Source organism: Dermacentor silvarum, chromosome 10 (assembly GCF_013339745.2).
Source record: "Dermacentor silvarum isolate Dsil-2018 chromosome 10, BIME_Dsil_1.4, whole genome shotgun sequence".
In the NCBI taxonomy this organism is placed as follows: domain Eukaryota; kingdom Metazoa; phylum Arthropoda; class Arachnida; order Ixodida; family Ixodidae; genus Dermacentor; species Dermacentor silvarum.
The window spans coordinates 6,861,907-6,877,547 of record NC_051163.1 but is presented as its reverse complement, the minus strand read 5'-3'; the positions used below and the strand labels follow the sequence as shown (position 1 = coordinate 6,877,547).

The window sequence follows — 15,641 nt, the reverse complement described above, 5'->3', positions numbered from 1 at the left end:
GCTGCACAATGAAGTCGCTACAAAGGCCTCAGAATTGTCTATGGTTGGGCAGCCTCTACAAACAGTTCAACCCCAGAACTCTGGCGTTAGTTTGCTCGTATTAATGCTTCAAACAGCATGGGACTTTTGTACACTTCATCCTTTTAGCTTCACAATAATTTTTATTTTTTCTTACGATAACAGTGCTGTCATCTCAAAGCTGCTGTCCTGCAATGATTAGCATCAGTAACGCTCTAGTTTCTACCATTAGCTGTAATTACATAACAATGAACTATAGCAGTTGGCACTTGACTGCTCAAAAGCATGCCACATGGCTGAATTGCAAATTGCTAAAAAGAGCCTCGATGTGCACCCTGAGTGAAGCCATGCCAAATTGTGGACTAATACGTGTCCTACCATCATTCCCTTGGTGGTGAAGTGGCTGCAGTGCCAGATTTTCTTCTAGCAATGTCAATAGGAAACTCCATGCCCCTTTTAAAGGACCGTTTATAGTCCGACGTAACGCGCGCACTACCTCACGTTGGCAAAAACAACCCCCTCTATAGTCGAGCGCACCAGCGGCTTCCGACGCGACCCGGCGCTGAATGGGCTCCTGACCCATTCGCGCGTTGGTCGCGCCAACTGCGCTGACCCACAATGCATTTCACGCGATGAAATAAAGGCGCCCACGCTGTATGGCTGACGGTCGTAGACAGCCGCTCAAAGCAGCGCACAGGCTTGGGATCGTTCTGCGCAAGCTCCAAAGATAACAGCTGACGGCGTGCGCATTCGGAGTATAGAGGAGATGGCGTTTCGGCTGGCGCAGCGCAACCGGCGTAGCGTGACTGGCCGATAACATCCGACTATAAACGGGCCTTTAGTCTTTCGATAAACTTGAGATGGATGGTTCATGGACCTGGCTTTTCACATCAATGTCTACAGTTTCTTGCAGTGATGGGAACTACAAGCGGCACATATAGTACTTAGTTGGCTCCTTCATTGCCACAACACTTTCAGAGATGACAGCCTCACTGTGATGCAAAACAAAAACCATGCCAATGGCCAAATTTGCCTTTACGTCTTATTGCCACGATAGCATCAACTACAACAAGCCTTTCTGCAGAACAGCTCTGCATTGCAAATAGCAAGGCAGCAGAAGATTTCGACACATTTGTGCACTCTTCAAAGCCCCGCAAAAACAAACTTCCATTTGCATACTGATGGACATGATAGCAGGTGAGGCCCCGAGACATTTATTTACATGCACTTCGCATTTTAACAGATGAACGTTGGAGTGCCGAGTTCTGTAAGTTGCAAATGCCAAAGGATGAATGTGTGTAATAAAGTTCTGCACTGCACATCACATTATTGGTAAGGCATCATGCACAAACAGTGGTAACAGCAACTAACATAGGATATCAGTGTGAGTTGCAGTTACACTACAGCTGACATCACTGAAGTCGTGGAAGGCCCCTGTCCAGTCCTAGTAGACTTTTTTTAAGGGGGTTTGAGTGAACTTGCAAAAACAGTTCCTGAAAAATTGCTTTTCATTGGACAGCATTTCCTAATGTCACCTTCAGTTTGCAAATAAACATGTCTGAAATGAATGAACTAGCGAGTAACTAGTTTCTACTCTTGCAAAGTTCGTCGTAATTTTCATTACTGATGCCCTAAAGCAACCACCTTATCTGTCGTTGCACACTGCTTCTGAGCACAGAGAAGAAATAGCCTCACATTTCAATTAGAAAATGCAGAAAAGATTAAGGCAGGCAGGCCCTAAACCTCTGTCACAACCAACGATTACAAAATCTACTAACCACAGAGGCCCCCAGCAGTCCAATGTATATCGAGGACACTGTGTCAGCCGGCCTGCCTGTACAAAAAGAACAACACTTTCGGAGCAGCATGGCTCGAGCGGTTACTTTATAGGGCTCTTCTCAGAAGTGGACCCTCAACAACCGGAGTAGAGAATGGGATGGTGATATTTCGTAGCACTGCAATAGTATGCAACCATTTTTTGTCTTTCAAAAACTATGTTTACAAGGATATTCAATGTATCAGAAATCTGATGCACCATGACAATGTAAGACAATACTTTCCGCCATTTTCACCTTTCATTGACCATGACCAGTTATTGCTAGGTACACACCCGGGCTGGTCGATTTCTGTATTTTGGACTACAGCTGTGACTAGCAATTGACGACGGCTGTCAAGTGTGGCAGAAATGAGATGCCTAACTGCAGCACATTTATAGCCAGCTTAAAGCGCTCCTAAACCACCTTTCTCGTTTTCAACACATTTTAAATAAACATACACATCATGTGCAAAACGCCGTGAAGATCACCTTAGGCAAACATGGTAGGGCTATGCATTGCGGAGAAGCTACAAATTAAAAAAAAAAAATCTACTGTTCTCTTCTTTGAGCTTTTCCGATCCCTTATTTGCATGTCATGACATCAGCAGGGTGTGATGTAATCAAGGTAAAAGCTGTTGAATGGTCCATCAACAACAGATGAATGCCGGCTGTGCATTCAGAGAAGAGAGGGGATTTTGCCATTGTGCATCACTGATCCTTCTGTCAGGGTTTGTACACCTTGAAATCCTTAAAAACTCTTGAATTTGGAAAGAGATATTCAAGGGCCCTTAAAACTCCATGAATTCCCTGAAAACTGGAGTTTAGGGCAACATTTAAACATTCAAAGTAACAAACTCTGCATCAGGGCTACGCCATGAACACTGTCTATCTGGAAACATTCTTAGATATTTTCTTCCCCGAGTGTCGTTAGGCAATGCAATGTGGCGTGTCCACAGCCACCAATGACAGGCGTGTTTAAATTACCATTGACATTGTGGAGCTAGATAAAGCCTGATAAAATAAACAAGCCGTAGAATTTTTTTTTTTTTTTAATTTGCTAGCTCGTTCACACTGCAGTCATCATGGCTCCATTTTCGAGCAGTAAGCTCTAGAAATGCCTGGCGAAAAAAGTAAGTTTCTGCCATTTGGCTTTAACGTGATGAGTATCTTTGGCTGAAGCTGGACACTACTAACCGTCATGCATGCTAGAAGCCGAATGAAATCGTTAATTACAATGGGAAAGTCAAGTTTGAAAAGCCACTTGAAGAGCTCGAAGCATGTGTCGTACTCAGCAACTCCAAGAAATTTCAGCTAAGATGAATGAGATTTCACGATTTTCCAGTGTATGTGTATGACAAGGTCTGTTTCGCCTCCTTGAAATTTGGTATATGTCATCCTTGATATCCTTGAATTGTCTTCGTATTATGAGTCGACTGTTCTGTACGAACCCTGCTATGCAAGCTTTCGTTCAATCAACGTTGCATGGAGAGCAAACGGAGACGAACAATGGCAGAGCCCTTGTGCTGGTTATGTATCCTGGTCTGGTGACGTGAGCTGTATATTTTGCTGCACTGTGCTAAGTGGGTGAGACAGAGTTTAAAGAAGCATGCAGTGAAGAGGAAAGAGCTCCCATGGGAAGTGTAGCAAAAGCAAGCGAGAAAACGCAGCAGGTGCGCAGTCATTCATCAAGCACCTGTAACTCTGCTACAACGCCATCATTCCCAGAAATTCTTCTGGCTGTATGTTCATTGTAGGCTGGTACACAACTACCACTATATATTGACACGTGACAATATCCAATCCTTGAGCTCAGCATCATTTAGAGGCCCTTTAATTTCGTTCAATCACCATGACACTTGCCTAGATGCCCGTCTTTATACTGTGGCTATCGGTAGTCGCCGACAGGAGAAATTGCTTGGCACACATTGCATGCAGAAAACAGTCCCCACAGTTGTAGCTCGGTGCATGATGCCTGCCTCGCACTGGTGGTTGGCATAATGAAGTAATGGGCAAGTTATTGATAAATGGTTTCAAGATCCAAACTACTAGTGGGCAGTGAAACTCTTGCTGGCCAATGTGAAGAGAACACAGCTGCGTGCGATGCACATTCTCCAACGTGCTGACCACTATATATCTATGCATACCATAGACTGTTTCAGTTTTGGTCCGCTATGGTAGTGGCTGACTGCCTGTAGCATTCAGCTGCTGACTGCAATGTCATCGGTTCAAGCCTTGGCTCCAGTGATAACATTTTTATGGCAGCAAAGTGCTTGTCTAATGAGATCTTGGCACACTTTGTTCCGCCCTCCCCCCCCCCCCCCCCATGCCAAAAATAAACGTTTGGACTGCTTCACACATCAAAATACATGTGTGAATAAATTGACATTCACCCAATTCATTAACCCTTTCACTGCTGGGTTCTTTTTCTCACTGCTCCTCACCCCCTGCCGGGTATTTTTTTCATGTTTGTTCAGTGGAAATTTTATGCTAGTAATGCACCATGATACTCCACAGGACATGTGAAGATATTCATCAGCAGTTCTTGAATTTCTTCGTCCGTCAAAGTGCGGACGCACGTGGCGCGCCAACTCGCCATGGCTGCTGCGCTCTCCTGAGACGAAGCGACGCGGGTGTAAACACGTGTGCTCCATCTGTTGTCTAAAATTTAATTTACAAGTTCTATGTGTTTAGGTGACCTCTCCATAGATGGCAGGACATGAACGCAATTTTTTTTTTTTTTGCACGAGTTGTCTCGGGAGTGGCAGGGAGTGAGTTTAAAAAGCAACACGAGTATACTCGGGAGTAGCAGGGGGTGCGCGTGGGTGTTTTCACGAGTTATGTCAGTAGTGGCAGTTAAAGGGTTAAAGAAAGGATACCTGCGCTGAGAAAAAGGCTTTCCTTCAAGCACAATGGGTATTAGGTATATAACTGACGACACATGTGATAACGAAAGGAGTGTAAATTATAAAACGAAATGATTTAGCACTCACAGCCTGAAAAGAAGTTGTAGTGGTTGGCTTCAACAAAAAAAATCTGCACTGTGAAGACGACAAGTGGGGCTTGCCTCTGGTCATGCAGTTACACCTCGATATAACAGTCGGTAACAAAATCAGCAATTTACTTCATTATATTGAAATTTTGTTCTACTGAAATTTGACCTTTTATGCAAATAAGTATGGTTGCTGATGAACTTGTTTTACAAGGAAAGGGCTCCATGTTTTCCGAATTGTCGGGTAATTGGCCAAAAAGAAAGTTTGAACGAGAAAATTTCTTTTTTAAAACTTGAGAGTTTGCAACGCAACATACGGTTTCACGCCGTGTCCATGATATCTTCACACTGATGATACGAAGCGAGGCCAGTCACGTTTTCGTGTCAACTCCGCAACCGCAGCTGATGGTGCCACCCGGAGTGGGACGATGCTACTATGAAAAGCGGCCGGCAGCGGGGAGCAAATGCTTCATCTGCCTCGCGCTTCAATGCGACTCCAAAACTCTAGGTTATGCAACCTCCAGTACTAAATGCACAGGAAGACGGCACACATGATGCTATGCCATCTTGGCATGCCCACTCTTGGCACACGCTGCAGATTACCCCTAAAACAAGGTGCATGGGCTGTGTGTGCGCTCAGCCATGCTGATAGTCATGCGCAGCCACGGCTGCGCTAGCAAAGAATACGCGCACCAACCAGCCTCCTCCCCTCACGTGAGCTTGATCGCGTTAACGCAAGCTTGCTCCCCTCCCCGCCTTTCCCGTTGTTCGCACGGGAAGACAGCGCTAATCAAGCCACCATCCTACTCGGATCATCCTCGCATGCTTTTACTCACACCCACAGCACGCAAAGCACTATAGGATCTTATTGCACTTGGATTTTATACGGAACCATGACGCTGCTCCAGTCGCTTTCAGTCGCGCATGGCAATTTGAGAGGTGCATTTGCAAGCAGCCACTTCCAATTCAACCATTTGATCATCTGCATCTGCGGATGATTCCATTTATTGTATTAGTCTTCCTTTGCGGCGCGCATGAAATTTCATCACATTGAAATTGTGTATAAACACATTTTGTTATGTTGAGGTTCTAAATACAAGCTGTTCTATGGAAAACAATAATAAGAAGTTAAATATACTTTGTTATATCGAGAATTTCATTATATTAAAGTTTGTTATATCGAGGTTTAACTGTACTAGCATGAACTGACCCGACATTGCGCAGATGTTATAAACAGTCAGAAGCAGAAAGGATCCAGGAGGAGCCCTTCCCACAAAGACATGCTGCACCTGCTATCTGTCCTTCCATGCCTCAAAAGGAAAAAAAAAAAAAAAAAGGAAAAGGGTCTTTCATGGCTCACACAAGCCCCATGAAAAAAGTGTCACAGCAGTTCCACCGCAAACGCACCAGTCACGCTCGTGGTACGAACACATGCACTCGTGAGGAACTCCAAAGAAAAATCAGCGGAGGTTTATCTTGATGTCACTTTTGTAGAAACTCCTTACCACCCCATGCAAACAGAATGGACATCTGCCATTACCAAGAAGGTGTATTGTTAATAGGAAGAGTACAAGTGTTGCAAGCCATTGCCATCTTTTGGGCTCCTTGTACAAAACCTCTTCTCATGGCACCACTACATTGCCCAATGAGGACAAAGGCAGGGATGTGGATCACAATGAGAATGAAATAAGCACAGGCAATTGGTTGGCACATGCATATGAATTCAGCGCTAAGTGCATTTTCTAGAGGCATTCTTGGCATGCCAGTAACCGTAACGCTCTGACGTATCCAGACACACCTCACCCTGCAACTTAAAGAGGCACTAAAGAGAAGTATTAATTTCAGCGTGGTTACTTCATAACAATCATGGACCCGCAAATAGGCCAATCTTTCTTCGAGCAGTGGCTTGCTACAGCAGATAGAGCACAAAAACGAAAAGCAGGGGTGTGCGAATACTCGGTTGGATACGAATATTCGAATCAAATCGAATATATTGCTGGCTGCGCGGCAGCAAACACGGTTCTTAGCATTTGTTTCTATGTAATCTAAGTGCTGAATTTTGCGATTATTTCGTGCTGCTAGCGAAATTTTGCCTGTAAGGCACACTTAGCCGCTAAACGTCTAAACTTAACGGGCAAGCCAGCCTCTCAGTAGCAAGGGGCACAGGTTTGTGGAGAGCAAGGGTGTTTGCAGCGCCACCCCAATTCTGAGCTTATCGCTTGACAGCACGTGCTATGATGAGTTACGACTGGCACAGGGTCAAATGCCTCCGAGCTGACAGGCATTTGATGTGGTATAATAAGGCACAGGCTGGTGAGGACAGCTAGTGGGAATTACAAAATTTTCCTGGTTAACATGAGCCAAATACACAATGTTTTAGTATAACGGCTTACAAATATAGCTTGTTAACACTGACAATTTAATTGCAATGTTCCAGCATAACAAATTAACCCAACTTGCTAATAAATGCATGTGCACATCATTATTCGATTTGATATTCGAAGCTGTCTTTGTATTCTATTCGTATTCAAAAATTTTGATATTTGCACACCCCTAATGAAAAGTTGATGGCAACACGTCTTTAAAAGGTAATTTTGGCAGCGCCTGCATAGCGCTAGTGTAAATTTTTAAGACGGAGAGAGACAAAAACAACTACCTTACATTTAAAAGGGAATTCCACTGTGGTAGCTGTCGAGAGCGCACGCATCTCTTTGCTCTCGTGTGCACTGGAGTTGACGCTGTCACCATTCGACGGAAGAATTGCTTGCATCTACATTATCCATATCGCTTCACCCTTGATGGGCTGGCGACCATAGGGTGGCCAGCGAGACATTTATTGACCCACTTACGCCGAGTGTTTAGATACTGTGCGAACGTGCAGTAGTCGGGAGCAATGACTTCGCCCCACTTGTCAAATCGTGGCTCGCTAGACAGGAGACACGTTTTCGCACCCCTGCCTGGCCACCGTACCGACAAGGCCCTCATGCAGCGCCTTGCCAATGCTACCTCAGGCAAGACGGCCACCATCCTGCCTGCAGACCTGCCATCAAGAGACCCGAGCTTAGCACGGCAACAGGAGACCACCGCAGTGCAGAGCGCTCCGCTTTGCAACAAGGCAAGATAATAACCTTCGTTAAAGCCAGCGACAGCTCTCCCTTCGTTGTCAGTTCCACTCACACCTTTGAGCGACAGCGAATAAGAAATGGGTACGGCCACATGCCGCAAGCGTCGAAGAGAGCGAGAGGATGGCATTGACGACGCGCGGCACAGGTGGAGAAGCAAGCAGCTTCTCCACCTGCTGCTGAGGCCACAACCAATCGGGCAACTGTTGTCGATGAGCTGCGGCAACGATGTGTCGAGGTCGCTCCATCAAGTGAGCAAGTCGTAGCGGGTGCCCCAGGTTTCGCTAGGAAAGACTGTAGCAGCACGCCAGCCACGTCCCAGCTGTGCTGCAGCATCTCCTGCCTTGCAGACCATGGCGCCCGCTGATGTCTTCACTGCTGTCTTCAGCTGCGCGGTGCCTGCTTGCCCGAAGCCCCGCAACGCGGCTACGGTGAGCAAACACGACTCTTCCGATCCGTATCGCTCCGGGAAGGTGGCTTCACCCTGGTCACACCACGTTTGCACCGCATCAACTGCGAGGGTTAAACTACTGGTCTTCCTGCTGCTGCCACGCTCCCGGTAGCGTCCAACAAGGCAACCACCTGGGATATTCCTGGCATGGCTCTTATCCGGCCTGCCACAGTGGGTGCAACCTTTTCCCGCACCTCCTGCCTCAGTATTGCCTAAGTGCTCTCTGCTCTTCCCAGTGTGGTCGAGGTGCAGGTGCACAAGCGCCTGGACATCTTAGCCATGGATGCGGATTCTCCCAGGCCTGCTGACCAAGACCTGCTGGACAAGACGGAGCTGGCAGAAATTGCAGCTGTTGCTCGCCCCCCCAATCCTAGTGCACGGGCTTCGTGCACAGGATCGATAGGGACATTTCTGACTACGAGCTACTGGCGGCGGTCTCCTCTTCTATGTGTGTGGTCTCCATCAAGCATAGCTGGGCCACAGTGACATTTCGTTCAGCGGCGACAAGCCCTCTGGAATGCATTCACCTTTACCAGATGCTGTTTCCTAGAAAGCCGTTTCGACTTCGCCCACGTCAGTGCGCGCAATGTGGACACTACGGTCACACTACTACAGCCTGCATTTTCCCGGAAAGGTGCCTGCGGTGCAGCGGGTGACACTACACGAGCTTCTGTGAGCAGCGACGGCCTCTATGTTAACACTGCGGCGGACCTCCCTCTGCAAACAATCCGTGGTGTGCGCGCTGGCAGGAGGAGCGCAAGGTGGCAACACTGGTGGCTGCTGCTCCCAGTTCTCCCTGTCGACAAGACGCCTGAGCCACAGTGCGGGCTGAGGCTTCCTGGAGACCATGATGATCAATGGCCCTTTGGCGTTACCACGCTATCCAAGTGTGACGGCCGCAGTTACGCCGCTGTCACCTGTGGGTCGGCGTTGGGATCAGAATCTTTCACCAGGCAGAAGACAACCGCTGGAGTGCTGGATCTGGTGCTGCCCACTCTGCAATCCCAGCTGCAAGATGAAGGAGACGCAATTGGAAGGCTTCCATCAAGCTGTCTCAGGCCTCAGAGTCTGTAGCACAAACCACGTTGCTCTCTACTTCGGAAGGAAGGCCTGCTGCCTGCCCTCAGCATCTGACAGCAGTCGAGGCTGTCCCTTCCATCCTAACAGCGACGATTCGATCTGCTACCGCGAACAATTCGCCTTCAAATGCAGCAGCTGCTATGAAATCTCTACAGGGGGAGCTTGAGAGCTTGAAGCTGCTCCTGCAGTCTGACTGCCCTGCTACCAGAGTATCAATACACTACGCGGCAGGTGGCAAGGCCAAACAGGGGAGTCACCATAGCTAATGCCGGGGGAAACTGCCGCCGCCGCCCGAAGGTGCTGCAGTGGAACACGCACTCATTGCAGCGACCGCAAGCTGACGTCTTGGAGAGTCTCCTGCGGGGCAATTACGACGTACTTACCCTGCAGGAAGTTGGTGTGCCAGCTGAGGCACACCACTCCGCGGCTATATCAGGTACTCCAGCATCATGGCATGCTCCTTAGCCTTCTGGTCTGCGGCCCCCTGCCTGGATGCTAGCAATCCGCAAGCTGCCCCACACTGTGCGGTCTATGTGCGCTGCTCCATCCCTCACGCCAAGATCCCAGTTGCTGACTTCTGACCAACAGACCAATGGAGTGCTGTGCGGTGACCGTGCAGCTCGAATCCGCGGACACTACTGTGACAAGCATCTATGTGCACCCCTGCCGCCCCTGGGATGCTCGCTGCCTGTTGCCACTGTCTGCCTGTCTGGGGCAGGAGTGCGTCCTCTGTGGTGACTTCAACGCACATCATACAGCCTGGAGTAGCCGCTGCTGCAACACCCGTGGCACTTGAACACCCGCGAGAAAACTTGAAATATGTGGCATCTGACTGATGCTGTTGGCACTGCACGTTAGGCCCGGAATTTTTTTTCAGCTCCATTTGGAACCAGGAAAATGCAGGCAGGGGTTTCAAGCTAACAACCTACCAACCTAAACTGATTCGTGTTTCTCTTTAGTGCTCCTTTAAGAAAAGCTTCCAGTCCCACATCACCGCAGGCTGCCAGACATACCTGATGCTGAGCAAGATGTATTTGTCCGGCACAAGGCCGTCCTTGCCGTCAAAGTGGCCCCGCCACCAGTCTGCCGATACCTGGCTGTAGAGCACCAGCCTGTCACCCCGCCGGAACGACAGCTCTCGCTCCGACCGTGCGACAAAGTCGTACTGCGCTGTCGCTTCCAGAACGTCTGACCCTGCACGATACGAAGGCCGCATGTTCACTCGTATCTGCGTCAGTCTCCCCAGACCAGAGCAGGGTGTTACTCACTTCCAAACAGGGAGATGTCAGGCTCACTCGACAGGGCATCTGAAATGTAGCAAAGTCAAGGCATCAAGTTGGTTGCCCCTAACAATGCACATAATACATGTATATGTGTGTACATGTATGTGTGTATACGAGGTGTGTTCAAAAAGAAACCGAACTTTTGCTATAGCATCTTTATTGCTTATTGTTCAACATTTTAAGCACTGTCCCCCTTAACGTAGTCCCCTCTACTAGCAATGCACTGTTCCCGTTGTTTCTTCCATTTTTGGAAAGCCTCCTGAAACGCAATTTCTGGGACGGGGCGCAGGTCTCTTCTCGCATTATCCTGAATCGCCTCTATGGTTTGGAAACGTCCTTTCAACGTGGTTTTAAGTTTGGGAAACAGGAAATAGTCTGCTAGCGCTAGGTCCAGAGAAAGCGGTGGGTGGGGCAGAACGGGAATGGGTTGTTTTACTAAATAGCTGAGAACAAGGAGTGACGTGTGAGCCGACACATTGTCATGATGCAAAATCGAAGTCTAGTTTTGCCATAATTCAGGCCTCTAATGCGCACAGAATTCCTCAAATGCGCTAGAATTCCCTGGTAGACTTCCTTGTCTACCATCTGACCACGTGGCCTGATGGACAATGCCTTCGCAGTCAAAAAACACAATCAACATCACCTTAATCTTTGACCGACTCATGCGTGCTTTTTTGGACAAGGAGACTCTTTGCCCACCCACTGCGAAGACTGCACCTTTCTTTCAGTATCATAGCCAATAACCCACGTCTCACTGCCTGCTATGATGTTCTTAAGGAGAGATAGAGAAAAAAATGATTAAAATAAAGGGACACCGCAGGGTCTATGGTCACTTTGGCACTAATCCGGCGAACAGCTTGTGCACGTACTCACTTCAGCGACTGTAGCTCGCCAACTAATGGTCAGAGCAAAACACCGCAAATGGCAGTTTGTTGTCTAAACCTGCCGCTACGTACGCTCAGTAGCCGCTGCACACTCCCTCTGCTGGTTGGCGCGCTATTTAAAAAGTTCGGTTTCTTTTTGTACGCACCTCGTACATGTAGGTACATACGTATATGAAGCTCTATTGATCGGTGCATCGCAGTACATGGGAGTCTGCTGTATGGACTAACAGGCGAAAAACATTCAGGTTAAGAATGGACCCCCGGGTGACCAAAATTATTCTGCAGTCAACCGCTATGGCATCTTTCGTAGCCCAGTGTAGATTTGGGATGTGAAATCCCGTCAAGTCATTCCTGCCTAGGTGTATTATTACTGCTTGACTGTGAAGGGAATGCAAGTGTGGTCTAAGCCATAGTTTCCCAGTTTACCTCAAAGAAAAACTGCATGCACAGGAAGTGGGGCTTGATCTTGGGAGAGCAAAGCCATCTTGGACACATCTGACGACAAGTATTACTGCACCTATATAATGTATTAGGAAGGTTTAGTTTATATTATTATACGGGGCATTTCAGGAAATGTCACTGAAGTTCCTTTAAAATAGGGAAGATGTGATAATTGATTTCCTCAGGATTGCTTTTACCATGAAGTCATATTTTATTATGACTTGAGGTAGCAAATAAACGAGTAACTATAAAAGTTAGGCTAGTTAACTGTTTTACCAAGAGTGGGGCAAATGACCCTAATGCAAGACTGTCATTCGAGGAGCTCACAATTGGTTCCAGACATACAAAAAAGCCGACACTGATCATTTCTGCAATGTGATAAAATCGGGCTAATTTCATCCAAAAACACGAAACTGAACTGTCAAGGAGCCAGGAGTGATGCAATTGTTCGCACCTCACTGTTCGGTGAGCATGAATCAAGCGAGATCATGGCTTCATAAGGACACTCGATGATGGATTTCAAGTCTCGCATAAGAACAAATCATCTGATGATTTCGGTAAAAATTAATTAGTCAAATTTTCATAATTGTCCAATTACTACCTCATCATATTAAAAATTTAAATGTATGTCATTGTGGTGAAAGTAGTTCCGAGTGAATCACCTAATATAATCACATCTTTTCCATCTTTAAGAAATTTCGAACGCATACTCTGAAAAACCCTGTATAAGAATTAGTTATTAAAACATAACTTTCCACGCTACAGTGCGCCAGCGAATAAAGTTGGTTCTCAATGTGTTCTTGTTTCAACACAAGTGCAAGGTGGGGGAACCCCGACCTGATGTTTAACCAAAGCTGTGCCGGCCACCCTATGTCACTTGCTGCACTGCGGACTCTCCCATGGTCTCCACCCAGCACTTTTTCCTTTAATCTTTGTCTTGAGTGCAAGAATAAAGCTGCACTTTGTGGAGAGCAGTAGTACATTTCTTGCTCCACTGAATCTACTAGGTGCCCTTGTGCAGGCACTGCCTGTGATAAATAAGAGTGTGCATATTCTCTTCGACACGTCGCATGTGCCTGTTTGATCGTAGCATTTCCCAGCCACAGTTGGCTAGGCCCGCTAGTAGAATTTTTACATGTTTAGAGGCTGTCCTCATCAGTTATGTTGTATTGAGCTTTAATGAAAAAAGTTTTGTTTGTGCAGCCATGGCCATAAATTAGGCCAAGCCATGTTACAGGCAAGCCAGCCCTTCCATATCCCAGCACTCCTATTCAATTCACAGCACATGTTCAAAAAGATACACAGAAGACGGCACCATAATTCCCTCAAGGCAGCTCTATAAGAAACTGTGCAGTCTTCCTCGTTTGGCACGCTGATATGGTGTGGGAAGGTGCCAGCCTGCCAGTGCAAGAAACAGTAGAGCTGACCACTTACCTTCGTCAGAGCTCTGGGAGGCTCCTGCAGGCTCAGCCACTGGTTCCACAAGCAGATCATCCCTACAGAGAACTTCCACTCAAGCCAAGCCAAGGCACGAAACTGTCTCACATGCACTTCTGAAGACACAAAAATGAAAGTTTCAGTGACTGTCACACTGTCATTAAATTGAACCATGTTCGAAATGATCTAAAGGTGGCTCCCATGCCCTAAAAGCTTTCTTCAATTCAGACTTTGCATGATTCGGGATGCACATATCACTTTTCAGGTAGGCAAACAGCTGTCTTTGCTGCACTCGGCGCCTATCTCGTCTGCTTTCTGTTTATGCCTCAAAGCCTCTTGCCCCCAACAACTTCAGTGATCTCACATAAGGCAAGAGCCCTAGAGGCCCTCGGGTACAATACAGCACTTGTCGCACCACACCACGATAAGCAAGGCAGTCATGAATAAGCAACAAGTTGAAAAAGTTTATGGAGTACCACCAGCTGTCAAGCAATACTGGCACACAATACGATCAGCCCCTCTCCTATCTCGTACCTGCTGTTAGCAGTAAATTCTCAGTACAGGTGTGCCTCCAGTGTTGGTCAGCCAGCTGCTAACACCTTAACTGCTGGTCACCGTTGCCTAACACAAAATCTGTGCAACCCGACTAGGAAAGTCCTGCTTCTGCATCTGGCTTGCACATTTTATGGTTTGTCTAAGTTTCTGGATACTACACCCCCAGCCAGAATACCGTTCAATTTCTTTCTCTGGTACTGTGTGTAGCCATGCTGGTTACAATCTATCAACCCCTAGTAAGCACTGACTATTATATCAAGCACTACTGGTGCTCAAGTTCAGAAACATCAAACCACAACATGACATAGAAGAAACAAAAATATGACGATGTGTCATTAAAACGAAGCTACGCAGATTGAAGATAGTGTACAACTGTACCGATACATTAGAATTTCTATGGCTCCACACAACAAGCACTTCTTTGCAATTTGTTATTTTTTTTTCAAAACTTTCTTTAAAAGGATTTTCTAAGATAACAGAAAATGCATAGGGGGAAATCTAACAGCCGAACAGCAAGTTAAAGTGTACTGCCCAGTCACTAGAATGCACCATTAAGTGTGCCAAAGCAACACCCATTAACCCTTTCAGATGCTAACTGATTCTGTTGATTTAAAACTTACCTCCAACCGCATTTCCTACATTTTCAGAATCATAAAAAGCATACAGCTGCAAAATACTGGTAGATTAACAATTTTCAATCCTTTAATGTGTTTATCATGTTTAGAGAATGTGGGCTCCATGTGAAAACACATACAGAAACATCAGCTATGAGATTTCATGTCTAGCAGGCTTGAAAAGTACCTATCCAGTGTCTCGAACATTGTGCCTGGTGCAACGAATTGTGAAAAACAATGAAAGAAGTGTACCCACTGCATACAATGACATACTCACACCAAGTAAAAATACCAACCATCTACATTCCCACTCGTTTTACTAAAGCATTTTGCACATGTTATTGAAACTTGCAGCCCAATTTCAATCAGAAGTGTTTTAAGATACTGTACATGTGAGACATTTTAAATGTCATTACTTTCATCAGTGCCTTTACTGTTGATGCACAACATTGGCGTACACAGCGTCTCAGAGGGTTAATAGGGCAATGAGGGGATCAAAGTACCACACAACTCACGTGTCTTCCGGCGCCTCAGCACTGATGTACTTTTCGTAGACGATCCCCCCGTCATTGGGAAAGATTTGCTCTTGGTGCACAATGAGGCCCTTGACAAGCTCGTTGACCAGATTTTGGTACTGGACTTGGTCCTTGTCCTCAGGGATGGGTATCAGCGTTGGGCCAAAGCAGATGGCCAGGTTGTAGGGGTCCATCATGTTCTCATCACTGAACTCGGACAAACTGCACAAAACAGAAGGCATCCATCCACACATGGCCATGGATTCCACAAGGTTAAATTAAGAGCAAGAAATACTATGGAACGATTGTCCTGTACTGTGAATTATTTCTCAATAACAACACTAACTGCACATACACCACAGCCCTTTATTTTTTGGACAAGCTTGCTTAGACAAACAACTCTTGCGGACATAGTCGGCTGCCCATTTCATGATGT

At 46.7% G+C, this 15,641-nt stretch overlaps 1 protein-coding gene across 3 annotated transcripts in view; it reads right to left on the bottom strand.

Moving 5' to 3' along the window:
• LOC119431356 (SLIT-ROBO Rho GTPase-activating protein 1) overlaps positions 1–15,641 on the bottom strand; it is a 51,892-nt gene that overhangs the window by 1,004 nt on the left and 35,247 nt on the right. For 2 of the 3 annotated variants that reach the window (XM_049657365.1, XM_037698841.2), the window contains exons 11-14: positions 15,206–15,427; positions 13,519–13,580; positions 10,745–10,783; positions 10,490–10,670 (exon numbers count right to left, since the gene is read on the bottom strand). In XM_049657365.1, the coding sequence (XP_049513322.1) occupies positions 10,490–10,670; positions 10,745–10,783; positions 13,519–13,580; positions 15,206–15,427 (504 nt within the window). Of the gene's footprint in view, positions 1–1,796; positions 1,853–10,489; positions 10,671–10,744; positions 10,784–13,518; positions 13,581–15,205; positions 15,428–15,641 lie in introns of all 3 variants that reach the window. The other variant, XM_049657366.1, reaches the window with a different exon arrangement.